Here is a 26,994-nt window from a genome sequence, read left to right as displayed (position 1 = left end):
AACTTTTTTTTTGTTGTTGTTGTTATTTTAACAATGTTAACCTGGATAAAAACTGTAGTAAAATTCTTTCCAATCGTCCAGCCACACTTCAACCAAACGAGCATTATTGTGATTAACAATTTCCGTTGTACCACCAGGAAATGTGTATGGCGTTGATTTTCTAAATACATGACCAACTCGTGAGCATGGTATAATTTCTAGATAGCCGCCACACATCCAAATCTATTGCACACATACAATAACATTTATTTGAATGTTTTTTGCAGTGATATATGTTTTATTTTTTTGGCGATACATATTTTTAGTTATTTTTATTTTATTTTGTTAGGTGTTAGCAATTTTAATTAAAATTTTGAATGGAAAGTACAAGTTGTCCCGGTGTGTAATTGCATAGAAATAAAGAAAATAAAAACAAATAGAAACACATTTTTAGTTAAACGAATACTTTTTTTGTTTAGAAAATGCAATTAAACATGCAGTTTACATGGAAAGGAATTGAAGGATAAATGATTAACGTTGTGGTATAGGTTTTTTTTGCATAAGATAAAGAACTTAAAAAGGAAAAGAATTTAAAACAACAATAAATAAAGGTTGGAAGCTATACTAACTACATATTTGGTATAGGTTCTCGCTGTTTTTTAAATGGTTTCAAATGAATCATTCAAAGTATTTATCAGAGATCTGGAACACGTTAAGAGCAAAAGTTTACATCTTTTGAGAATACCCATGATTGAACCAATTTTGTTTATATGTCTTCGAGTCCTATTATGGGTTGCGAATCGTTTAAACAAATTTGGTTGCATTATGAGGTAAACGTGATAGTTTTCTAATCGCAATACCATTATAAGAGTGCTGCCAAATAATTGGAATCGCGGGTCATAATAGGGCCCTTCATGTAAGAGGAACTGCTGATACAGGACATATGTCATCAAAGCCCAACAAGTAAAAATTGAGTAGGCAATATTTAAGAATATAACGAGTGGGAGGTAGGACTTCCCATTTGAGCTTCAAAGGTCTTCAGCAATATTAGACCGGGCGCCCGGTAGCTTGAAATCAAAAGCAACATACGTTTCATGCTATTGAATCGTTCTCAACCTTTAATTTTGAAGCATTTGGCACAGATACCCATTAACGTGCGGTATCTGGGGGGGGGGGAAGAGGCGTGGGAATTAAAAAAAAAAAACAAAAGCCTCTTATTCTGCGCCTTCTTTCAAGAGGATGGTATTCAACATACAAATCACCTTCTTTGAAGTGATGCTACTAATTAAAGTATGTTGTTTCGCATAGAACCCAATCTCTTTAAGTTTGTTGGAACTTCATACACGCTTCAGCTGCCTGCTTTTCAAGCGAAATTTAAAAATAAACAAACTGTTTTTTAAGTATTATCAGAATGTATCTTTGCAAAAAACCACACAACAAGGAAGAAATAAATAAATTAAAAATAATAGAACATCAAGTGAAGCAATCTTACTGTAGCAATAGGTGAATTTTCTTTTTAGTAAGTAGATATGGCATTTCATATTGTTTCGGAGAGTTGTTATTTTTTTTTTTTTTTGAAACGTAGGGTAAGGTGGTATAAGAGTGCGCATTTTAGACAAAATACCAAATAAAACAATAACAAAAAGAATTTAACTACTTTTTTTATATATAGTTTTTAGTTTATAATCAAAGCAACGAAAAAAACTTAAAACTGGTTACAAAAATGTATTAATTCAAAAGTTATAAACGAAATACCACATTAGGAAATTTGCGCACTCTTATACATTCTATTGTGTAAGAGTGCGCGGCTTAGTTTGTAAGAGTGCGCAGCTGCGCACAGGTGTAAGTTCGCACAAAAGTCGCAAATAAAATTGCCTATCTTTAAATAAACAGAGTATTTTTCAACCCATCACTCCTTGCACGAGGAACAATCAATTTAGTCTTCCATTAATGGTTCCGAGAAAATTTCAATATTTCCTAGTTACTCTCATCCGCTTGTTTTTTGTAAAACTTTTATTTGGTTTCTTTTTGGTTGGAATTGCTTTTTCTAGCTGCTGTTTGCTGGTATATGGACAAATGCCAGTTATTTTGAAGCCTTGGATAGCATTTACTGCTCTTATAACCCGCGCACTCTTATACATCATCATGGTGCGCACTCTTACACGCTCAGACATGTAATCGAAGAATATATATATATTTCACAATGCACTTTATGACCAGTCTTACGTGTTCCTCAAATGTTTCTTTTTGTCGACTTTTTAATGTCCCATAATTTGTTTATTGTTATTTTTTGTTGTTAAGCGGAAAATTTAATTTGTTTGGCAAGAAAAATTGGAAAAAAAAGTGCTAAAAAACTTAAACTTAACTATCACCTCTGTTTACAAACACATTTGCATGAAATTTTGACAGCAGATCAAACTCATTTAGATCTTTCCAAAATAAGTGCATTCAGTCTTATATTCCCTTTCAAACTGTAGAAAATGGCCTTGCGCACTCTTATCAACCGCGCACTCTTATACCATCCTACCCTATGTATTAAATTATTTTGAATAAGCAAATAAACTCTGCTTCATAGTTCGAATATTAAATCCCCTCAGATTAGCTTGAATAATATAATGTTATACACCAAAAAAATGTTAATCAACTTAACAAACTTAAAACTCAATTAGTAATGATAAACAAAAAAAAATAATCACTGAAACAAAAAATTGATTAATTGATAAATCTAAAAAATTAATAAAACTTGGTTAATCACAATGAAAAACAATAAAACTAAAATTTGTTTTCAACTTTAAACGCAAAAAAAAAAATCGTCAAATTGGATGAGCACAAAATTCAATGTTAAGAGAGAAGTAGAAAACGTTTTTCTTTAAAAAATTGTTTTGTGTAGTAATTTAATTAATAAATAGTACGTTACTATTTTTGATTTGTTTTGTTTTTTTTTTTTTATTTTTTTGCGAACCTGTGCTCATTGCATAGTAAAAATCTCTCCATTCGTCCAACCATACTTCAGCCACTCGGGCGGCATTATGCAAAACGATTTTCGCAACACCACCTGGGAATGTGTACGGTGATTTATCACGGAATACATGTCCCACATGCGAACAAGGAATTATTTCTAAAATTCCACCACATTGCCATATCTAGATTGATTTAATAAAATAAAATTTAACTTTTTTTCTCAAAAGGTTGGATATAAAAAAAAAATCGAAACAATAAATGAATTTACAAACAAATAATAATTTTTAAAATATATAATATAAAAAGGAGCTTTGATTGATGGAAATAATAAATTTATGCTCCTCTTCCTTTGTAATAATACTTTTTATGTATTTGAGGCTACATAATAATGCCATACTCACTCTGAAGGACATTTCAAGATTTTCACCACCCCAAATATCCATACCCTCGTCGTATGAACCAATTTCATAGAAATATTGTTTGTCTATTGAGAAGAGACCACCAGCCATGGTGGGCGTTCGAAGTGGAGCTGTTCTGTCATTATTGCGTCGCTCCATTTCACGTTGAGGAACTCGATACCTGAAAGAGATTAGATTAGTTAAATTGTTAACTTGTTTTTGTATTTACTGATATTTAAAATATTTTCATTGCCAATACAAGCAATATATATGTATTTATTATAAGTTATTTTTGGAATGACTTTACTAGGGACTACAAAGTTACTTTTAAATTTAAGTTGTTATCAATTGGTCTCCCACAGTCGTGCGGAAGCATCCAGAAGCATGTGGCGTATTAAATCTGGACTGCTAGGTACATGGTTCAACCATTAGTAATGCACAGAACCATCAAGCACACTTTGTACCCCAATCGGCAGTACAAGGGATCATTTAAAAAAATGTCCAATAGTCAAAACTAAAACTTCCGTCCTATTTAGCCCAGGCAAATTAGGCAAAATCTGGTCATGAAATCGCATTTTTGCTGGTCAAAATTATTTTCACGGAATGTGTCCAGGTTAATGTCCTTATCATTAAAATCAATTTGTTGGGATGAAAGGATATCGGGAGCAACCGCCATCTTGGAAAAGAGGTAAGTATTGTTTTTATTTAATAGCTCTATTTTTACTCATTTTAACCAAAAATGACCAAGAACAGACCACAGACATTTGTATACTCAAAATAAAATTATCTAAAAAAAAATTATATACAAACGAATTCCGGGAGTTAGTTAAAGCCGTTTTTGTCTCGCAAGTTGGGGGAAAATGGCATTTTTTCATATATCTCACAAACTTTTGATTTGGTTGGGTAATTCTTCAAGAATGAATTATAGCTATTCTTAAAAAAATCAGTCCTTAATCATTAATGTTACCATCATAGTGTGAATTCTAACTTGAAATCGAGAAGAGAAAACTTGTGGATGCTTTCGGAAGCTAAGTTAAGTGCGAGGCTGACGTACGTCAGAGAGGCAAAACCAAATCTTAACTCTTTATAAAAGTGTAGTTAAAATTTAAAAGAAAAACTACCAAATGCTAGAATTTTGTTTACAATGGTTTGCTATTTTTGTTTTATTTGTTCTGAAATTTGAGAAAAAAGTATTGAGTTTTTGGTCTATAAATAGAGCAAGACCAGTTATTAACGGAACCTTTCTTAGAATCTTTTTCTTAGTTTCTGATCTTCTCCTAAAAGACTGAGCTAATTAAAAAATTTTATAAAAAGCACCTTAGTATCCGTTTTATTAAAATGTCTTAAAAAATCAAAATATGTATAGTAAAATTATTATTTTGCGAATGCTTTAAAAAACATTAATATTCTAAGCAACTATACCATAAGCGCAAGTACGTTCTACACTATCGCGCATTTAATTGAAAATGTATGTAAACTATCTGATTATTATAATTATAGAATTGGAAGAAGTTGAGTATTTGGTAAGAACGTAGTTTAATGGTATGTTTTTTATTTTAAAAGTTTTATATTTTGTAGAATTTTGTGTTCATTTGTGAACGATTTTAGCATTAAACACTGAAACTTGGCAAGTATAAAAAACAACCCATTAAACTTTGTGTTCATGAAAGCAGTTAAATAGTTATGTTTTGTTTGAGTACGAATGTTAAGAACATTGCTCAAAAATAAATACTTAGAGCCCCCGCACACTACAAACTTTCTATCGGCCGATAATTTAGTCGGGTTGGGCTCCTAGTGTGCGCACAGGCAGCCGACTAAACAATCGGGTCGCTAGGAAACATTTTAGTTTGAAGGCAATTGTGTAGCAAAACAAACTTTTTTTTCGATCAAACAAACTTTTTGATCGGCCGATACTTAATCGTTGTAGTGTGCGCACTCTCATACATTTTCATTCTGATTAAGAGACCGACTAAACTGTCGGGCGATAGAAAGTTTGTAGTGTGCGGGGGGTCTTAGATTTCATTTAAAAAGTATACTAATTGAGATAATGAAAAATTAGAATGAAATATTTTTGTTAACAGATCTATATTTTTTCAGCTTTTTCCTGCTATAATTTAGTCTATGCTTGTTTTTATTTATTATTTGTCGAAACAAAACAGAAACACATATTTTTAAAATAAATCTTACCACACATATTTTTTTTAAATAAAGTCACTGAATAAATAACTAAGCTTAAGAACATCTTCAATCTAGGATCAATCTAATATCACTTAAAATTAGAGCTTAACTCACCATCTAAAATTAAGCTTCCAATTAAAGCCACCCCACGTCTGATCGGATGCTGTGACATATTCAAAAGTTTCATCTGATATCACATCAATAATTGGACAAACTACGGTTCTTCTATTTTGTACAATACGCGCAAGAAGTGGTTCAAGCCAACCTTCTGTGCATTCACAATGTGCATCTAAGAATGTAATAACTTCACCCTGAAAGAATAAAACACGGTGTCTTTAAGTATCGCAAGGTCGTTATAATATCATACTACTTTTCATACCGTTACATGTTTTGCACCCAACAGTCGTGCTCTGATTAAACCAGAACGCTTTTCGGTACGCAGTACAAACGTTCGTACTGGCAGTGTCGCCACATAATCTTCTAGTTTCTTGCCCAAGTAATCTGTGAGTGAAAAAAAAAACAGACTCACTTTTAATATACACCAGCAAGATGATCAAATTACTTAACACACTTACCTCTCTCACTAGCATCATCCACTAAGATAACCTCTTTGAGCAGTGACCTAGGTGAACGATTAATGACACTCCATACAGTACGCAAAAGTGTGGTCCATGCCTCATTGTGAAATACGATCACAATGGAAGTGGTTGGAAGTTTTGATGGATATAATTTCTTTTTGCAGCTGTTTAACAAGAAAAGAAAAACAAAATGTAAAGTTGTGGTTTAACATTGATTCGTTTGGGGGTATTATCACTTTTCATGTCGCACGTCAGTCAGGGAACGATTCAATGACATCATATCACTGGCCAGCAGGTTGAATTGGTTCTCTTTAAATTTCTCTTTCATTAAGCCTTTCATCTCGGCTGGAATTTTTACAGGTTTTCCTTTAATTAGAAACGGATGATGTTAATAATGGATTGTTAAAGTAATTTTTATTATAATTATACATAGTTTCAGAAGAATACAAAAAAAACGCACCTAACTCTCCAGGTTGTCCAACCTGTTCTTGAACTGTTGGCGCCATTCGCCATTTTCGAAGAAGTATGTTACGATATGTAATTGGCACTGATACACCTCCGTCGAGGTTTTTCGCTGTATCTATTTCAGCTTCATCTACAATTGAGTCTTCATCGACAAGGCGTTGACTTTCGGCAGGTAACTAGGAATTAAAAGATTAATAAAAATGAATTAGAGATGGAAGAAATCATTTCTTATATTATTGTTTTTGAAATAAAAGTATAAATAGAGTGTAATAAAGAAATCATCCGAACGCACCAGGACACGCTGAAAGTATCATCTGATACTTTAGCATATGGTTTGTCTTTAAATGGTTAAATGGATATGAGGATTGAATTGATATATTTAGAAACTCTTCCCCCAGGTCAGGAGTTGTTGGATTTGGTGACTGCTCGCAGACAGAAGAAAATAAAGAATTCAATCGAGTCTCATGACATGTGCCTTCCTATAGCAGCAGTAATCATTAAATGTTCTACTAAAAGAATTCAAGGCCCAGAAGCCTCTCTTTATTAGAATGTATAGCATTGGTATGAATAGATCTCATAAAAGAACCAAGGAAGTCTTTCTTGAGACTTTCTTCATCATGGTCTTGTCAAATCATAAGGAATATGAACATTGAATTACTAGTTTGGTTAGTTTTCGATTTTAACCCCGAAGATTAACATAGAATTGAGGTAACGCAAGTCGTTTTTTTAAGGATATAATTAAAGGTTATACTGATTTCTAGTTTGCAAGGATATCATCTTATCTTTCAGTTTTAGATCTGTTCACCCAAAAAGCTCAGATCAGAAGGGGAAACGAATTTTTTACATCTGCGAATTTCTTACATGTGATTATTCGTCAAAAGGTGGTTTGTACATCAAATATGACGATTTATCGATACCGTATTAAACATTTTTGCTAAGAGAGATTGGTGCTTAATTTAATGATTTATTTATATTTTTTGATGCGCTCTTTAACCATGAATTTGAACCTCGTTACCAAACCAGTACAGTATATACACCAGAGCAAAATGGTCAAAGGCTGCTCGAACAATATTTAGTGCGAAGGGTTGAGGTTAGCAATTTTGGGCTGAGACTGTGTTTATATCTTAAACTGCACTGCGGATAGGTAAGGTCAGTAACGTAGAGTTAACAACTTTTGGAATTGAGACTTTTATGCATGTTTCTAAGCAAAAAAGTGCAATGGAAAGAAGCCCTGAAAGAGGAAATGAAAAGTTTTCAAGCAAATCTCACATGGAATAAAGTACTAATACGAAAATTATTGGGAATTGGTCTAAAAAATAAAAGATCTAGTTGGTGAAAAATTAACGTAAAAAATTGGTTGCATAGGCAACACGCCGCCGGAATACAGGATTAATTATGGAGAGACGTTTTTTTGTTTCGACGTTTCGATTCTTGCTGCTGCAGCTTGTACTAAACCAGTTTTATGTTAAAACTGCCTTTTCACACCGCGATCTAAATGAAGGGATTTTCATATACCAATCAGAGTTTAACAGTAATGGAACGAACAAAGTTTGTAAGGTGCGAAAGAGACTATACGGATTAAAACAGGCGTATCACTTTTGGAATAAGAAGTTTATAGGGGTTTTCTGAAAAGAGAATTTTGAAGTTCATCGGCGGAACTCGAATATCCAATTATAACACTTTTGTAAATCTACTATTCTATATTAGATAATACTTCTTGAATTGATAGCTTAATAAGTTTTCTCGTTTACCTTAAAGAAGTCTATTTATTAAATTTAACAAAAAGTATTTTATTCACCGAGAAATATTGAATTTTTAATATGATATTTGAAGGGCTGTCCAAATACATCTTTTCGTGCTGGTGAAAACAGAATTTAAAATCTCCGGATGGAAACGTAACATTAGAAAGAATATTCGAGAAATCACTATTAAATTAATTTTTGTGTGAATATATTTACAATGATTTGTGAAGAATCTGCTCATTTAACTTGGAAGATGATATAAAATAATTTCAATAAAATTCCAACAATAAATTATAATACTTTCACTCTATTTACTATATATTAAGGAATTAACTCCCCAATCGCCAGCCGGAGGGGAGCTTACTTTCAAATATTCAAAATCAAATTATGACTCACCTCAACATCATATTCGCCAGGCCGTTTACACCGCCATCCGTCGCTGCTTATACAATCCGAGTAATTTGTAATTAATATCAAATCTATTATCACCCAAACGAGTGATGTGAGCAATACTATCCGGCAGGTATTCGATCGTAGTCTTCCACGTAACATTCTCGACACATTAAGGTTCGTCATATTTAATTGTATTGACTTTCCACTATTGACTTTCCACTTTTCGACGTTATCAATAAACATTCACATCAAAACGAACATAAAAGCGTTTTTAAATGGAAAACCAAAAAAAAAGTTAACTTAAAGTTGAACTAAAACAATAATTGTGCAAAAATACAACTAACGAAATAAAAAAAAAATATTTAAATTCAGTTTCTTGGCTAGACAAACTACCAAACAACCAAAGAAACGATTAGTCACAAAATTTGATGATTATTGTTAGATTTGTATCTGCATTCGACATTTTTCTTCTCATTAAAAATGTCCAATTTAGTTTTGCCGATGCTGGTCATTGAGTTTCTCCACAATGACAATGATTTGTTGATGTTTTTTCTCAGATTGTGAATTTAATGGTTTTGAGAATATCTGGTTTTTTGTTTTATTTTGTTGAAATTTCGTTCTTATTTGATGTGATTATCCAATGCACGTAGATACGAGTTTTGAGTGTTGCAAAATCTGACTATTTCTGAATCACAGTTGGTATGTATGTTAGGTTAACATTATTTCTGCATCGCGATTTGCCAGGAAATAGGTCAATGTGCTAACACTACGATTTATGCAAATTTACATAAATTTTGCTCGTCATCATTGGAGTAGATTGGAAGTGAAGGCATAGTCACTCACGATTTATTACTTGTTGTTGTTGTTGAATGCTTCAGGTGCTGAAATGAACGTGAGAAAAAGGAAAGTTAGTTTTTTTTTTTTAGTAAAATTGGATGTATTTTATGTTATTGATGTGTGATTAGATTAAGAAGGAGGTTGAGGTATTTTTCTTTTCTTTAGTATAAATCTTCTGGCAATTTGAAATGTGAATTGCTAGGAAGTATGATTCAAATCTTAAAGGCTAAAGATGTCATAAATTTGAGAGTAAAGATGCTCTAAAGCGGGATTGGACATTGGAGCAAAAGGACTATTGAGCTAGTTCAGGGAATGAGCCTTAATAACAAAAACGATTAAATGTAAAAAATAAAAATAAGAGTCTCATAAGGGGTTTATAGTCAGTAAATATACTCATTATATTTTTCATGGTTGAAAATTGTTATGTTTTAAGTGGGAACCCGTCAAAAGTGTGAAAACAAAAAGTATTCACGACTTTTAGTATTAGGAAGGAAAGTATGAACAGATAAAAGTATTCAAGGAAAAAAGTATGCGCGACAAAAGTTCGAAAAATGGAAAACTATTATTTTGACTGGGTTTTGATCTGGCAATAGTTACAAAGAGAAAAGAGAATTTGCGAAAACAAAATTGGGGGTGGACAATTCTGATTGGTCAAGAAGGAAGAAATAGACGAATTTATTGTTAGATAGGGCTGGGGTCTCAGAAAAAAAGAGAGTATACAGAAACATTTATTCATAAGGATAGGAGGTCTAAATTTAATTTTCAGTCTCGCAGCTGCGATGAGCGAGGCAAGGAAAAAAGTGTGAAAACAAAAAGTATTCTCGACTTTTATTAGGTAGGAAAGTATGAACAGGATAAAAGTATTCATGGAAAAAAGTATGCGCGACAAAAGTTCGAAAATTGAAAATTATTATTTTGACTGGCAAAAGTTACAGAGAGAAATGAGAATTTGCGAAAACAAAAAGAGCAATGGACAATTCTGATTAGTCAAGAAGGAATAAATAGACGAATTAATTGTTAGATAGGGCTGGGGTCTCAGAAAAAAAGAGAGTATGTATACAGAAATATTTATTCCAACCACCCATATGCTGCTATACTTTTTTTATTTTCAAAAATTATTGGCACTGGTCTATAACTTAGTCTCGAGTTTTTTGTTTTTGAGAAAAATATTAGGTATCTAATTTATATCCTAGCAGCTTTATATATTCGAATTAGTCTAGTGGACTAAGCGATTGCCTTTTACTCCACCGGCCTGGGTTCAAATCTGGGTGTCGTTGCGATAGCTTTTTAAAAAAAATTTTTTTAATTGTGTTTTTTTTTATTATTTTTCACAAGAATATTCGGTTGTGATAAATAATTTATCAATAATAACCATCATTTTGGTTATTTTACCATCAACAAAGTCACTTTTTATTTAGTGCTATACTCTAAACATGGATTTCCGTGTATTAAATTTTGATGTTTTGCTAACGGCTAAACTGGAGGTTAAATTCATTATTGGTCTGCGGATTTTCTAAAACCTAAAGGTTTTTTTTTTTTAACCTTAGCTCTAATTTTGATTATTAGTAAGGCCCAATATAAATTTCAACTTTACGAAATAAAGTTTAATGCAAGTAAACTGCACACCTTTAAGTTAGTCTGGCAGGCACTTGTGCACATTAAAAAAGTATGGCAATTTTTTTTTCAACTTCTCGATGGTTAAACTAAATTCTATAAAAAATTCAACCTTACAATGCCAGCTTTTAAAAAAAAAATTTTTACACTTTCAAGGTACATATATACAGGGTGTCCCACAGTCACCGCCCCAAATGAAAACCATGGATTCCTGAGGTCATTTTAAGTCGAAAAACTCAAGAGGTAATTTTCTCGTTTTCGTCCCGTTTTCGAGTTACCACGGTTGTTATGATTTTTGCTCGCTTGTGCTTTAACTAGCATTATCTTTGCCAAACTACGTTTGATTTGAAAGATTTTTTTTACAACCAATCAAGAATTTATTACAGTTTTAGTTTGTCTCAAAACTTTTTTTTCTGCGGACAACTGTTTCTCTACAATTTTGCATCAAACACAATTTTCTTCGTTCTTCGTATCATTTGAGGCAAAAAAACACGTTAATGAGTATTATTTTTTTGTGCTTTTTATTAAAGCCCAGTTTATTTTCATAAAAAAAAAACAGTTTTATTTCATAAAAAAGGCTACTGCAAGTAATTAAAAAAAATAAACAAACTGAGTGAATTAAAAAAAAAATAATTTTTGAATACAAAATTTATTTAAATGAACTAAAACTTTTTCTGAGCTTTACCTATTTGTTCTTTTCTTAAACACAATTGTGGTTTTCCGCAGAAAAAAAGTTTTGAGACAAACTAAAACTGTAATAAATTCTTGATTGGTTGTAAAAAAAATCTTTCAAATCAAACGTAGTTTGGCAAAGATAATGCTAGTTAAAGCACAAGCGAGCAAAAATCATAACAACCGTGGTAACTCGAAAACGGGACGAAAACGAGAAAATCAAAATTTAATACACGGAAATCCATGTTTAGAGTATAGCACTAAATAAAAAGTGACTTTGTTGATGGTAAAATAACCAAAATGATGGTTATTATTGATAAATTATTTATCACAACCGAATATTCTTGTGAAAAATAATAAAAAAAAACACAATTAAAAAAATTTTTTTTAAAAAGCTATCGCAACGACACCCAGATTTGAACCCAGGCCGGTGGAGTAAAAGGCAATCGCTTAGTCCACTAGACTAATTCGAATATATAAAGCTGCTAGGATATAAATTAGATACCTAATATTTTTCTCAAAAACAAAAAACTCGAGACTAAGTTATAGACCAGTGCCAATAATTTTTGAAAATAAAAAAAGTATAGCAGCATATGGGTGGTTGGAATAAATATTTCTGTATACATACTCTCTTTTTTTCTGAGACCCCAGCCCTATCTAACAATTAATTCGTCTATTTATTCCTTCTTGACTAATCAGAATTGTCCATTGCTCTTTTTGTTTTTAATCCAGTCAAATAAGGGTTTAACCTCGGAATGAATGTTAGTAGAATTTTTTTTTACTCAATATCTTCCTTTTGCCATTCTATAACATATCTCAAAAGTCTAGAAAAATCTCATGTCCGCTTGTCGCGATTTCAAGGTCAAATCGCGAAATGGAGATTTTCAAAATTAGCAAAAATAGGCTATGGTATTATATACACATATGATACATGATTTCAAGATATTTTTTAATACTGATTCCAAAAAATCTAAAATCAAGACAATCTGACGTCTCTGGAAAAAGTTATACCTGTTTTTCATCTGTCAACTCATATTATTATAACAGTTGCAAACTTACTGCCGAAAAACCCTTAAAAGTTATGGTAGATGAACCAAATTTTGCATGAAGATTTTAGAATCCATCATTATTAAAAATCGAAACAATCCATTACAAAAAATATATATACCTACGAAATATTGGTATTTTTTGATGGAGGGGCAAATTTTAGGATATGCACTAAAGAAGATTCTTGTTCATCTTAGGAATAAATGCTAATAGGCTAATTTTTTCATTTTTATCTTTGTTTGGATATTCTTTAACTACCCGCAAAAATCTAGAAAAATCTCATGTCCGCAAGTCCTAATTTTCTTGGTTTGAAGATAAGGTGCAGATTTTAAAAAATTGAAAAACTACACTTCAGATATTTGTGTCAGATCAACATGAATAAGGTGCATTACTTTTCAGGGATGGTCAGGTTGATTTGTTTGTGAGTTTTGTTGGAATAAGTGTTAAAAAAATACCTTTAAATCATGTCGCTTATGTTGGTAAACATATAAAAATTTAAACTTTTCTTATTAATTTTTTAAAATCTGCACCTTATTTTCAAACCAAGAAAATTAGGACTTGCGGACATGAGATTTTTTAGATTTTTGAGGGTAGTTAAAGAATATCCAAACAAAGATTAAAATGAAAAAATTAGGCTATTAGCACTTATTCCTAAGATGAACAAGAATCTTCTTTAGTGCATATCCTAAACTTTGCCCCTCCATCAAAAAATACCATTATTTCGTAGGTATATATATTTTTTGTAATGGATTGTTTTGATTTTTAATAATGATGGATTCTAAAATCTTCATGCAAAATTTGGTCCATCTACCATAACTTTGAAGGGTTTTTCGGCAGTAAGTTTGCAACTGTTATAATAATATGAGTTGACAGATGAAAAACAGGTATAACTTTTTCCAGAGACGTCAGATTGTCTTGATTTTAGATTTTTTGGAATCAGTATTAAAAAATACCTTGAAATCATGTATCATATGTGTTTATAATACCATAGCCTATTTTTGCTAATTTTGAAAATCTCCATTTCGCGATTTGACCTTGAAATCGCGACAAGCGAACATGAGATTTTTCTAGACTTTTGAGATATGTTATAGAATGGCAAAAGGAAGATATTGAGCAAAAAAAAATTCTACTAACATTCATTCTGAGATTTACCCCTTTTTTCTCCTTATTTGACTGTATTATTTCGCAAATTCTCATTTCTCTCTGTAACTTTTGCCAGTCAAAATAATAATTTTCAATTTTCGAACTTTTGTCGCGCATACTTTTTTCCTTGAATACTTTTATCCTGTTCATACTTTCCTACCTAATAAAAGTCGAGAATACTTTTTGTTTTCACACTTTTTTCCTTGCCTCGCTCATCGCAGCTGCGAGACTGAAAATTAAATTTAGACCTCCTATCCTTATGAATAAATGTTTCTGTATACTCTCTTTTTTTCTGAGACCCCAGTCCTATCTAACAATAAATTCGTCTATTTCTTCCTTCTTGACCAATCAGAATTGTCCACCCCCAATGTTGTCTTCGCAAATTCTCTTTTCTCTTAGTAACTATTGCCAGATCAAAACCCAGTCAAAATAATAGTTTTCCATTTTTCGAACTTTTGTCGCGCATACTTTTTTCCTTGAATACATTTATTGTTTCATACTTTCCTTCCTAATACTAAAAGTCGTAAATACTTTTTGTTTTCACACTTTTGTTACGGATTCGTTTTAAGTACTTTATAAACATAGACACTCCAATAAAGTTGTATTGCTTTAAGAATTGATTCTTTAGAGAATTCAAAACTGATCTTAATCTTTTTATCGAAGAGCTTTAAAATAATATGGGCGGCTAACGAAAATAATTATTCAATTCAATAGCAAGAATTACGAAAATATGAGTTTTTTTTGGACTAAGCCTATAATCGGGAAGCTGTGAACAATTCAGCTCCATAAAGTGTAGACGTTGCTGTTATCGAAAACATCAATGAGAAAAACAAGAAAGCAAAATCCTTTATTATAGGTTGCATATCTGATGAGATTTTGGACTATGTCAAAGATAAAAATTCTGCAAGAGATATGTGGAAAGCCCTTGAAGATGTTTTTGACTTGAAGTCATCATCAAGCCAAACAATTGTGAGGAAAAAACTTGCTGATTAACTTTCTGAAGGGACCATGTTGAAGGATCATTTCCTGGAATTTGATGGTCTTGTTAGAAGTCATCGGGGCAACGTAAGCTGAGAGTGATCTTGTTTCACAATTGTTTCTAACCCCTCCAGAGAGCTATGATCCACTGGTAATAGCTCTCGAGAATATGAAAGAAGTTGATCTTATCATTCAGCTTGTGATGGACTATTCAGCTTGTAATGGACCATTTAGCTTGTAATGGACCGGTCAGCATCCAACGAAGATACTCAATTACCAACAGCTTTAGCTGAGAAGAGGTAATTTTTTTTTAGGTCCTTTATGTTAGATTTAGGCTACAGCGTTCTTCAGCGATCAAGTCAACGACAAAAAGCTGTTTTTCAACATTCAAGCATTAAAAATCCAATTAAAACAAATTTGGCTTTAGAAACTAAAGAATTAATCGCTAAGAAGTTGGGCAAATTTGTCGATATTCAAATTTAGGCGTCAAAGCTATCCCCAAGGATGTTTTGTATCTTCCAAATCCGTGGGAAAATCCTGTGATTATGCTATAATCAATACCTACTCAAGATGAAAAAACGTTGCAGGATCGCAAGGAAATTTATACGAGCTCAGCCTGAAGAACACTTAAGATCTAAGGCATGGCTTGAAGACATTTGAATTTTGTGATATCTGAGTCAAAGGTACGCACTAAACCATTCAATGGAGTACACGAAAGACCCTTGGAAAGAATTCACAGCTATGTCTAGTTACACCTTCTACCTAGGATGATTATAAGTACTTTGTGTCTTTCATACTACATGAATACAGCTTTTTTCTATTAAAAAAGATATCTGAAGTGTTTGAAATATTTCAAGAATAGCAACTAAGGTGTCCCTATTAAAGACTCTTATTAACCCAGTCCAAATATATGGGAAGAGGCATGGGCTATGACGAAGGCATATGAAAAAACCTTGGATTGTTTCGAGACAAAAGTTCTTCGGGCGATTTTTGGTCTCATCCGCATTGATGGTAATTGGGGGATCAGATACAAAATCGAACTGTACTGTCTGTACAATCGTAGCCAAAAGAATAAAGGTGTAGTGCCTGTGATGGTGGAGCGTATGCTCCGGTCCGGCAAGTTTTCGACTCTAACCCCGAGAGAATGCACAGTAGATAAAGACCTTGTCTAAAGTAACGCACACAAGTGGACGTGGATCTCAATCAATTTGGCGTGCGAAACTGGAAGCAGCTAGCTAAGGATACAGCTGGTTGAGGCCCATGTCCACAGTGGATTGTAGCGCCAACGTCTAAACGCGCTGGTCACCCTAAATAAGTAACGCTCAAAACATTTTCAAGAAACCGTAACAGATCGAAGTGATCAAATTTGGTTCAAGATTTTCATAATCAAGAATCCACTGTCAAAGTGATGGAAACAAGAATCAATGCTGTTGATTTTATTTTATAAAGGAGCGACTCTCCAGGAAACATTAAAAATAACTAAATGAAAAAAAAAAAAACAATTTCCAACTTAATGGAAGCTATCTAAATTTTTGTTAAGAAAACACAAATCAACATTCATCAACGTTAAAAGTGAAGTATCACAATTTTAATTGATTCAATTTACTTTTATTTAATAAAACAAGATATACGCCATCCATCCACACTTTAATTGTGACAAATGCAACAATGTTGATAGTAGGAGCTATGTTGTAGACATTCTATGGCAAAACCTCACAAAATAAATTGAGAACGCACGGCCACGGAGCAATCCAAAAACAAACACACACACTCGCACTCCAGCATCAGCTAAGGCTGCCCGAATAGCAGTGTTATAAATATTGTGTTGTATTGAACGACACTGACCTCTAAAGCAGTACTTTTTTGTATGTTTTGTATCTTCTCAAAAGCCCCCATAAGCCATAACAGCAAAATGCCGGCTATAAAAGTACGCTTTGTTACAAACTCGTTTATTGAACACCACTATTCATGGTTTTTCAATCTTTGAAATACTTCTTTTTACCCCATCAATTGCAGACATTGCGGGCAAGAAGATGGAAAAATGCTTTGACCGTAAATGGCCAATGTAAACACGTTTCACCCCACAGTTTTTTGTTCTGACTTCTGATGGACGAAGAAAATGAAATACGAAGTAGACGATGGACCGACGGACCGGCTGAATGATAAATTTGTGTTTTCTCCGGGGCAAAATATGTGTACAAGAGTGTGCGTTGTGTGTGTGTGAGTTTCAATCTGACCAGTGACCACAACTGAACAATCTGCAATTATTGTGGGACAATAAGCAGGGATGTGTTTAGACTTTATACATACATAAGAATAGCAAGGTATAGGGAAGAAGAGTGTTTCTAGAATTAGCAATTGTTGTTCAATTAATCCCAACCGAACACTTTAATGCTGAGACTGAATCTTCGTTTACTCCGAGTATGCATCTCACACAGTTCAGTCCAGTCCATCAGCCATCACAATCAATTGAGAGATACAGAGATTCATTTCGTATCTATCGGATTCTGGATTTATATTTTGCAAATGCGGTATTTTGAACTTGATCTTATGTGGTGGCGCGTTATTGCCTATTTTCCATGCCACTTAACTGTGTGTTGTGCCATTGATTATTTCTCAACAAGCAATTAGCACTTGGATTAAAGTATCTGATGGTATTGGATTGGATGCTTGATAGAAGCATCTTTTCATTGATGGTCAAGATGAATAGTTGTGTGGTGTATGGACTTGGATTTGCAAGTACAATACAAAAAGAAAAAATTTGTATGAACAGAAAATCTATTCGAAAATGAAGTTAAAACAATACAATTAGAAATGTATCTATCTATGTGCCTTTATCTATTGACAGATGATATGTGTATATGCATACATATGGATATGTGACTCTGATGGGGAAGATATTGTGTTTACTTGCTTAACGAGGACAACAATATGACTTTTGTTTTTCGATTTCTCATTTTTTGTATGTTTCTTGATTGCGTACAGCAGGATATTTCCTTTTTTTTATAGCTTCTATGATGATGACCTCAATTGAATGGTAGATATGAATAATTCCCAGAAAATAAAAATAAGTATTGAAGAATTTGTTTGTAAATTTTTGATGATTTGAAAAGTATGTCAACATATGTATTTACGGATGTTTGTATGTTTACAACAAGAAGTTTTTTTGTTTCAGAAAGAAAAATGGAATGAAAATTACAGGTACCTACAAATATTTATAATTTTTTTTTCTTTGAAGTTGTATTTTATTTTAGCTTTTCTATTTTTGTGGAGAAAAAAAAAGCTTATGCAGGTGGATTAAAGGAGATTTAAAGGATATCATAAATCGTAAACTTTTCATAACAAAAGAAAATTGCTTTGCATATGCCTTTTTAGATAAACCGAATTAAAAAGTTTGTCTAAAGTTATTCGTTTGGTTGACCTGCAGTGTGTTTTGACTTAAAATAGGTATTTTGATAAATCGTCCCGTTTCTGCGTGAACCACGTATCTACACAGAAAATTTTGTTCTGTTCTTAAAAGAAATGTAGATTTTTCTTGAAATTAAAACTATGAATTGAACAAAAGGAAATCAAATTAATATTAAGACATATTGATTGAATTTTTTCTAAACTAAAATCCTTTTATCTATTCTTTTTGTAAGTTTTAGAGCAAGGTTTAAGAGAAAAAACAAATCTTTAAAAAAATGTACTTACGAGGTTCAAGCAGAAACGGGACGAAATGCTTTTTTTCTTCTTCATCAGTGGTTGTTTGATTAAATCATTGAAGTGACACTATGAACGAGGTGTGGCGCTACAGTCGCTTTAAAGGATTGTGTATTCAATAGTCAAAAAATCCTTGAAAAGGACTTTTTGGTTACTACTAAGTATCTAACCCAAACTATAATAACAAAATGATATTTATATTTTGTTTATTTGTATTGGTTTTGTGTTAGGTTTGTATTTATTTACTTTTTTTTCTTGTAATATTTTTAAAATGAGCTATAACAAGGCTTAAGAAATATTTTCAAATTTTGAATGCTCATTTGAGAAGGTTTTGTGTTCGGTTTATGTGTTAAAACTGATGACAAGAAGATGAACATTTGTTCCATTATTGAGTCGAAGCGTATTTTTTTAAATTTCCATAAAGGTGTGTTAGCATCTAGGAAAAATTTGTTATTCACATTATTTGAACGTTGTCCAAATAAACTGTGGCGTATACGTTTTTTTTTATTGGCTTTTTTTTAACCGCATATACAAAAGTAGGGCAGGAGGAGACGGTTGATTTAGATTATTTAGCTTGAATATTAAGCTTCATGCAATTTTGCCATATGACACATTATTTCAAAGAGGTGAGTGAGTGAGGCAAAATGATAAAAAAACTCAAAAATACAAATTTATCATGTTTAACCCTTTCCAACCCAAGCTATGAAAATTATTATTATTTAAAAAAAAAACATCACAACTAAGAAATATGAATATCAAAAAGTTATTTACCAAAATAATAAATAGCAAAACTAATGTGTTACTCTTATGTTGCATGTAAGTAACATGCACTGCCTATATGACCACCAAAAAAAGTCGGACAACTGGGAAAATAACTTTTTATAGAACAATAATGTATGCTACTTCTTCTAAGTCAAAAAACACTTTCTTGATTAACATTTTTTTATCTTTATTTTTCAAAATTATGACCATATATAAAAAAAATGCAAAAAAAAATGTGAATTTCAGTCCTTTTTTCGATTAAAAAAATTAATAGTATGATATTTGATTGACTTTTTGTAATAATACAGTAACTAGGCATTATTATCTTTCAATTAAGCCATCGAAACCTAAAAAAAATTATTTTATGGAATATTTTTTACGAATTTTTAAAAATATGTTACATGAGAGTAGCGCTCGGTCCGAAAGGGTTAAAAAGTATGCCCTGAAGAATGAAGGCACTTCGAACTTTTTGACCTTTATAATTTGAACCCAAATATAATATGTATAATATTTTTATTTTTAACTTGCATTGTCATTTCTAATCATTTCAGGAAGGTACTTTTTGTTTATATATTATTTATATTTATTTATTGTATACAATTTTTGTTGATAGCTTTTAAATAATTATAAGTCTAACTCTAAAAAAAAACGCATTTTTTAAATTAAGTTGTTGGTGTAATTATGATTAATTTATCATCGATAGTCTATACTGTATTATAATTGAATAAATAGTCATGTGGTGAATACTTTTTGTCAAAACCATGTCACTAAACCACAATCAAAATGGAATAGCAAAATTTCATATAACACACACACAAAGTGGTTCACTTTAATTAATTAATTGATTTTTCCAATCACGCAAAAAAAGTACCTTTAATGGAAATGCATTACATACAAACACTCAATACAATAATAAACAAAAAATATGTTTCCACAAATAAAATGAACTATTGTCATTGTTGTGTGTTTTTTTTATTGTTTCGGAAATGGTTTTATTATCATATCAGCCGATAGTGCTTTTTTTTTGTTTTATCTTTATTGTATCTGGAAATACCTTTTGTGGTTAGAATTAACTCCAATGAAATATTTATCTATACCCCTCATACTTTAAACAAACAAAAAACATTAGAGACTACTTACTATAGAGTGTCAGAATGCACTTAAAATGTCTCCATGAATGTCATTTTAGATCAAACTGAAGTGTGGCAACCGAATAGTTGTTTACAAAAATATGAAGTAAATGTTTGTGTAAGTGTGCAAGTGTTTGTTGAAGTGCAATTAAATCGAATGAAGTTCGAAAGTCAGAACAAAAAACAAGTTTTAAAGCAATTCAAGTTAGCTTACCTACCTACTGTGCTGCAATTTTTGTTAAAATAAATACTTTAAGAAACTTAATGTAATGCAGATCAATTTTAGTTAATTATATAAAAAAAAAGGATGCATGATTGTGTGTGTGAATACACTTCCAGAATTTTTTTTAAGTTACAAGTTTTTCTAACTTATTTCTTTTTATCTGGCGCTGCAGAATGGGGCAAAATTGCTGACATTAAATCAAACACTAGCCCAGCTGGAATAAACATTTTAAATGGAAAAATTTAATTGTGAAATTTTTTCTTTTGAATAACTCGGCTATTTTCGAAAAACGATTTAGACAAAATTCGTAGAAAATTCTATTTTCTGCAACTTTTATCTTAATAACTTGAAAATACTATTCACTTACTCAATTTAAACGTTATACCTTTTTTAAGTATAGATTTTAAGATCAACGCAACATGAGGGTATTTTTATATGTTTTTGAGGGTGAGAAGTCTAGCTGCGATATTATTTTTTGCGAATCCCTGACTCCTGCCACTGCTGTAAAACTTAACCGATTTTCAAAAACTAAACATTAATCGTCTCAATAAATACTCGATACATCATTTTTAATTTTTTTTATTAACAGTTTTTACAAAGTTTCGGCCGAAAGAGTCAGAAATGCTCAAAACAAATGCCTTTTTAAATTTCAGACTTCTGCCACCAGCACTGCCGTAAAACTCAACCGATTTTCAAAAACTTAACGGCAATCGCTTTGTTTTAATAAATACTCGGTACGCCGTTTTTTTTATTTATCGTTTTTACGTTGTTGTTAAGTTTTTGAAAATCTGTTGAGATTTACGACAGTGGCAGAAGTCCAAAGACCATGCAATTAAATTGTCGGCAAAGTTCAGGGTCATCGAAAAACTGATTTTAAGCTCTCAGAGATATATTTCACTATTAAATTTTTTCCATTTCAGCTTTATTTTTTTCAACTCAAAATTACTAATCCAAAGAAACTGAATACTGAAACGTAAAACAAAATTTCCTGATGCAAAAGCGAATAATTTTTACTTGATTATTCACCAACACATACAAAATTTCAGAATTGAGTGGAAGCTATTTAAGATGTTTCATTGGATTTCAGAATGAATTCAGAATGAAACCACAACATTTGTTGTTGTCCTGTAAAATTGAGCTTATAATTGAGTTACCACAAAAACACGGCTTTCATCACTTGAATTGCATCCCCAAAGGGTGAAAGCATACCAAGTAGACTTTTTAAAAAAGTTGAACAAAAATGAGATAATACAGAATAATAATTTCATATTGTTCTGACTCAATATGAAATTCGGGTAGTTATTTTTTCCAAAAGAAAAACAACTTTCAAAATAAAAACAAATTGAATAAATTATAAATACCTACTCATCAACAAATTACAGAAAAATAGAATTAAATACTTAACCTTTTCATTTTTTTCAACGGTCTCCCCCTATTTTACTATCAGGTTAAGAAGACCAAATAATTCTTCTATGAAATGTGTTATAATTTAAAATTAACATAATATTTTCAAATGACCACTATGTGGGCAAAAAATATGTTTCTTGGTCTCTGATGGCTTTCTATCAAAACCCAAAGGCGTAATTAAGAGCATTGTAATTATTCATTTTGTTTTGTTTACGGTATGGGAATTACTGTTAAGAATTAAGTGATTTTTACCGAAGCCAGAATAAATTGTATTTTAATTGTTCTTTCTAGTTTTATGTTATTTTAATTGGTTTTCCAGTCATTTGATCAACTTTGGTATGATTTTAATCTATAGCAACAATAAAAATTCAAGACTAACTTCCAGAAATAAAAAAAAAAACAAATATATAGGTCACTAATACAACTTTTAGTGACCTTTAAATTTGTTTTTTACTTACTTTTACATTAAGCTTCTGACTGGATTTCCAGTTAATTAATCAAAATTAAAACTAGAATGTCGTTCATGTGTTTTGTCATGCTTTAAGTTTAAAATTGTATTGTATTTTTTCTTAAAGGCACTCGTTTGAAGTGCTCTCCCGATTAAAAAGTAAGATAACCCAGCATGATGGCCTATTCTGTCATAAAGTTCATGTGTCACATTATTCCTCAATATGAAAGTTTAAATATTGGACCAGTCTGGTAATTCTTAAATAGAAAAGTTCTTAAGATAAGTCCAAAATTAGCTGCTGCAAAGAATTATATCAAGCTCAAAACTACAATTTAATCAAGTTTAAAAAATTTTCTCTTTAGAATGAAACCGCTTAAAAAAAGGCGGTTCCTATTTTGCATGTTATTTTCTATCACATTTTTCTTAATGAGACCAAAAAAATAAGCTTTTTTTGAAAAAAACTTAAAAAATTGGGCCTGTTAATATGGCAAGATATCAACTGTAATATTAGTCCAGTAAAATTAGGAAAAAAAAAATCTACAAAAACTGCTAAGGAGAGTTTTATTGTTTTATTTTAAAGAGTACCTCTTGGGGATTCTAAAACCACAAAGTTCGAACAAAATAGCCCGCCAACAGTTTTTCGACAATAACTTTTTATTGGTACAACATTTTTGTCATAACAAAAATTCTAGAAAATGTGATTTTCTATATAAGTAAACAAAAATAATTACTCTACGACCAATAACGACCGAGAAAATCAAGTAAATGCTTTTTTCAGCTCTTTTCAAAATGGTGGACGACGCAGTGGGTTATTTTGTTCAAACTTTGTGGTTTTATAGTCCCCAAGAGATACTCTTAAAAATAAAACAATAAAATTCTCCTTAGCAATTTTTTGTAGATATTTTCGATTTTGATGTCTAATTTTACTGTACTTTAACTAGTGTTGACTGAATCATTCCAAAAACTAGTAAATTTAATATGATTTTCATTGATTTTACGTTGCTTTTTTAAAACGTACTTGTATTAAACTCCGGCAAGAACCCGTTACTATTTTTCTCACCGCCTAAGTAATTGTAAGCTGTGTTTTTTTTGGCAAGGCTATCAGCAGTAGGATTTTCCAAAAAATGTCAACAAAGATAAACATCCACGCACGAGCATAAAAGAAAAACGAAACTAACATACTTTGTATAAATTATCGGCGGCTGCGTGTTGTTTTGCGGATACGAATATCAATGCCAAAAAAAAACATAGCCATACTAAACTGCTTTTTGATTTCATGTTATTAAAATGCAGTGAGAGAATATTCAAAAATTGTTTCAAAAATCGTTTTCAAAAAGTATGCATTAAGTAAGGTTAGGGTACTGCCTTTTTGAATTAATTAATTTCCTTTAAAACGTTCTTTCATTGATTTTTCTTATATAACACAAAATTTTACTATCAATGATTTTCTAAGTTCAATCCCAATACACCAGTGTCAACTTTTAATGTTTTAAGGGAAGCAGCTTGTTTTTTGCTAGTTTTGGGAAAAACTAAATAAAACAATAAATACCATTCAATATACGAAATAGTTCATGCAACCTACTCAAGTACCTATTTGTGTATGAGTGAACTAAAATAATGTAAAAAAAAACACAGGTAGAAGGATAGTGCTGAATTGTAACTTACAAAATTCTATCCCTATCCCGTACTACCTACATTGTCGAGTGTTTTTGCACATTATCACTGTCAAAGGCTTTTTTTTCATACATTAGTCGAACAGTGTGAAAGTATTTTGTATTCATTCAAAGGTTTAAGTCGTAATCCGAAAGCTTTTAGACCTATGATAGAGGTAGAAATTTACTAATAGCATCGAGTTTTCTATTTTTCTTTTTGTAAAATAGAAAAAAAAATCACATTTCACTTTTGGTTTGATTTGTAACCAAAACGTCAACCACATATTCGTATTTCTTATGAAACTAAGGTAAAATGTAATAGCTTTTTTAACGCAAGAAATAGAGTATCAAACAAAAAAATGTTTGTTTGTAGCCTAAGCATCTTTTAACAAACTAAATTAAAAAGAAAAAAAATCTGTTTCTTTAATATTTTAAAATTCTGCCTTTAACTGTTGCCATACCGTATAAGAAATTCTTCTGATAACTTTTTTTTATACTAAGGAAACTGTTAGGATGACACAGAAGAGTAAAAAAATAAGTTATATTTCTGCTGACACCAGCCTAATCGGATTTAAAAACACCCTACAGCTATTAGAGAACAGTATAAAATGTTTTTTTTTTTATCTTAATGTTATAGTAATCGTACAACTAATCGAACATAGTCAGCACACATTTGGATGGATGGCAAAACAAAATTAAATCAAATGAGTACTTTAATTTAGATATAGTATAGTCAGTATTGATTTCTTATGGGTGTCTTGTATGCCAGGGTTTTTTATTTGAACCTGATTTTATATTAAATTTAGAATACATAACCCTTATTTTTAATTATGTCTTGCATTATAGACTTGTAGCCTTGTAGAAGATTTTAAAAATGAAACAAAATATATAGTTAAAAAATAATGAAATTAATAACAAATTCATATTAAAAAAAAAGAAAAAATAGTGGAGTAACTAAAGCTCAAAAAATGGTAATATTAGGGAACCCGGCCGAACAGCTCTGATTTTGATGATCTTTTTTTCAAACGTCGGAAAATAAAAATACTTTTAAGTCTATAAATTAAAAATTGCCGCTGTTGGCGCTTTCATTTTTGTTAAAAAATAAAATTTTGCTTAAATTTCATAAATTTACTAATGCCAAAAGATTGGCTAGGCAATTAAAAACAACAATATGGGAGTGAAGGACAATCTTCCATCGTTTAGGCAATAAATGCAATTTTCTCACAAATTGACTTCAAACACAAAAAAAATATTTGAACACAACGGTAACACCTACAATATTTAAATATACATTTTTTAAAAGCTAGAAGCTTATTCATATGTATTTATAAAATTAAAATTATTTACCTAAATTGAGGAAATGGTTTTTGAAAAAATGTCACTTAAACTCAAATTTTTGAAAAAAAAAATCATGGAAATATTTTAACATGTCCTTTTTAAAACTTTTTCGTAATATAAAATGCATTTATTTTAAAAAAAATTTTTGGTCACATTTATTATGATTTGAAATTATAAAAAGAAATGAAAAATCCCATGAAATTGAAGTAATTAATTTTTTTTTTAATAAATTCATATTTTACTACGACAAAGTTTGAAAATAAGTCATTTAAGATTTTTTCTGAGTTAAGAACCATTCTTTCAAAAATTCTTGATTAAATTTAGTGAATTTAAATTTTACAGATAGAAATGAGATTTAGGCTTTTTAAAAACGTATATGTAAATATTGTAGGTGTTGCCGTTGTGTTCAAAATACTTTTTTTTTTGTGTTTGAAGTCAGTTTGTGAGAATATTGGATTTATCCCTTAAACCATGGAAGATTGTCTTTTACTCCCATATATTTTTTTTTCCTTAAATTACCTGGAAAATTTTTTGGTTTCATTTATTTTATGAAATTCAAGCAAAAAAGGTGGTTTTGTAAAAAAAAAAAACAATACTGCAACATCGGCAATTTTTAACCTATAGACTTTAAATTTTTTTTAATTACCCACCGACACGTTTGAAAAAAAGATTATCAAAATCAGAGCTGTTCGGCCGGGTGCCCTAATAATTTGCTTTAGTTACTCCACTAAAAATCAAAGTGATTTTTTTATTTATGTATTACATACATATTTATATGCTAAGTGGCCGCACTCAAAGGTTTTGATAATGAACATAACGATGGAGGCACATGTACAAATAATAAAGGTAGGACGGGTTATAATGGCTAAAAATAAGATAAATAAAATAAACGGCTGGGTTGTATAGAATTTGCTCTTAGAGTTCAAGATGCACAATATTTTTTCTATGTATATTGTAACAACACCTAGAACCAAAATTCCAAAAAAATTCAATATCGCGTTTTCGAAAAATTCGCGGGATTTTTTTATTTTCACAACTCAAAAGTGATTCTCCCGTTGGCACAATTTTGTTCCGCTTCGCTTTAGAACTTCAGAATTAGAATCTACTTATACATCTTTCAAACTCCTCTTAATTTTAAATTATTAAATACATTTTTTATCAAAGATTTTTCCTTAATTTATTTTATCGAACCGCCTCTTTTATTTACTTAATTTATGTGATCTTAAATCCTTCATTAAAAAGGATATTATAGAACTGCTTAAGAGATATAAGGTTCTTGTTTAAGTAATTCTGTGCTACTTGTGATAGTGGGACCCACTTTCTTCAAATACTTACTTTTTCATCGCA

At 31.0% G+C, this 26,994-nt stretch overlaps 1 protein-coding gene across 3 annotated transcripts in view; it reads right to left on the bottom strand.

The window, feature by feature from the left end:
* Window positions 1–26,994, bottom strand: part of LOC129920630 (polypeptide N-acetylgalactosaminyltransferase 5) — a 66,978-nt gene that overhangs the window by 13,904 nt on the left and 26,080 nt on the right. For 2 of the 3 annotated variants that reach the window (XM_056002070.1, XM_056002050.1), the window contains exons 2-9: window positions 8,698–9,575; window positions 6,555–6,735; window positions 6,331–6,460; window positions 6,092–6,258; window positions 5,896–6,017; window positions 5,631–5,827; window positions 3,342–3,519; window positions 2,942–3,122 (exon numbers count right to left, since the gene is read on the bottom strand). In XM_056002070.1, the coding sequence (XP_055858045.1) occupies window positions 2,942–3,122; window positions 3,342–3,519; window positions 5,631–5,827; window positions 5,896–6,017; window positions 6,092–6,258; window positions 6,331–6,460; window positions 6,555–6,735; window positions 8,698–8,937 (1,396 nt within the window). In that variant the 5' untranslated portion in view covers window positions 8,938–9,575. Of the gene's footprint in view, window positions 1–41; window positions 223–2,941; window positions 3,123–3,341; window positions 3,520–5,630; window positions 5,828–5,895; window positions 6,018–6,091; window positions 6,259–6,330; window positions 6,461–6,554; window positions 6,736–8,697; window positions 9,576–26,994 lie in introns of all 3 variants that reach the window. The other variant, XM_056002060.1, reaches the window with a different exon arrangement.

The sequence above is a fragment of the Episyrphus balteatus genome, chromosome 1 (genome assembly GCF_945859705.1).
Source record: "Episyrphus balteatus chromosome 1, idEpiBalt1.1, whole genome shotgun sequence".
Classification (NCBI taxonomy): Eukaryota; Metazoa; Arthropoda; class Insecta; order Diptera; family Syrphidae; genus Episyrphus; species Episyrphus balteatus.
This window is presented reverse-complemented; position numbering and strand designations above follow the sequence as displayed.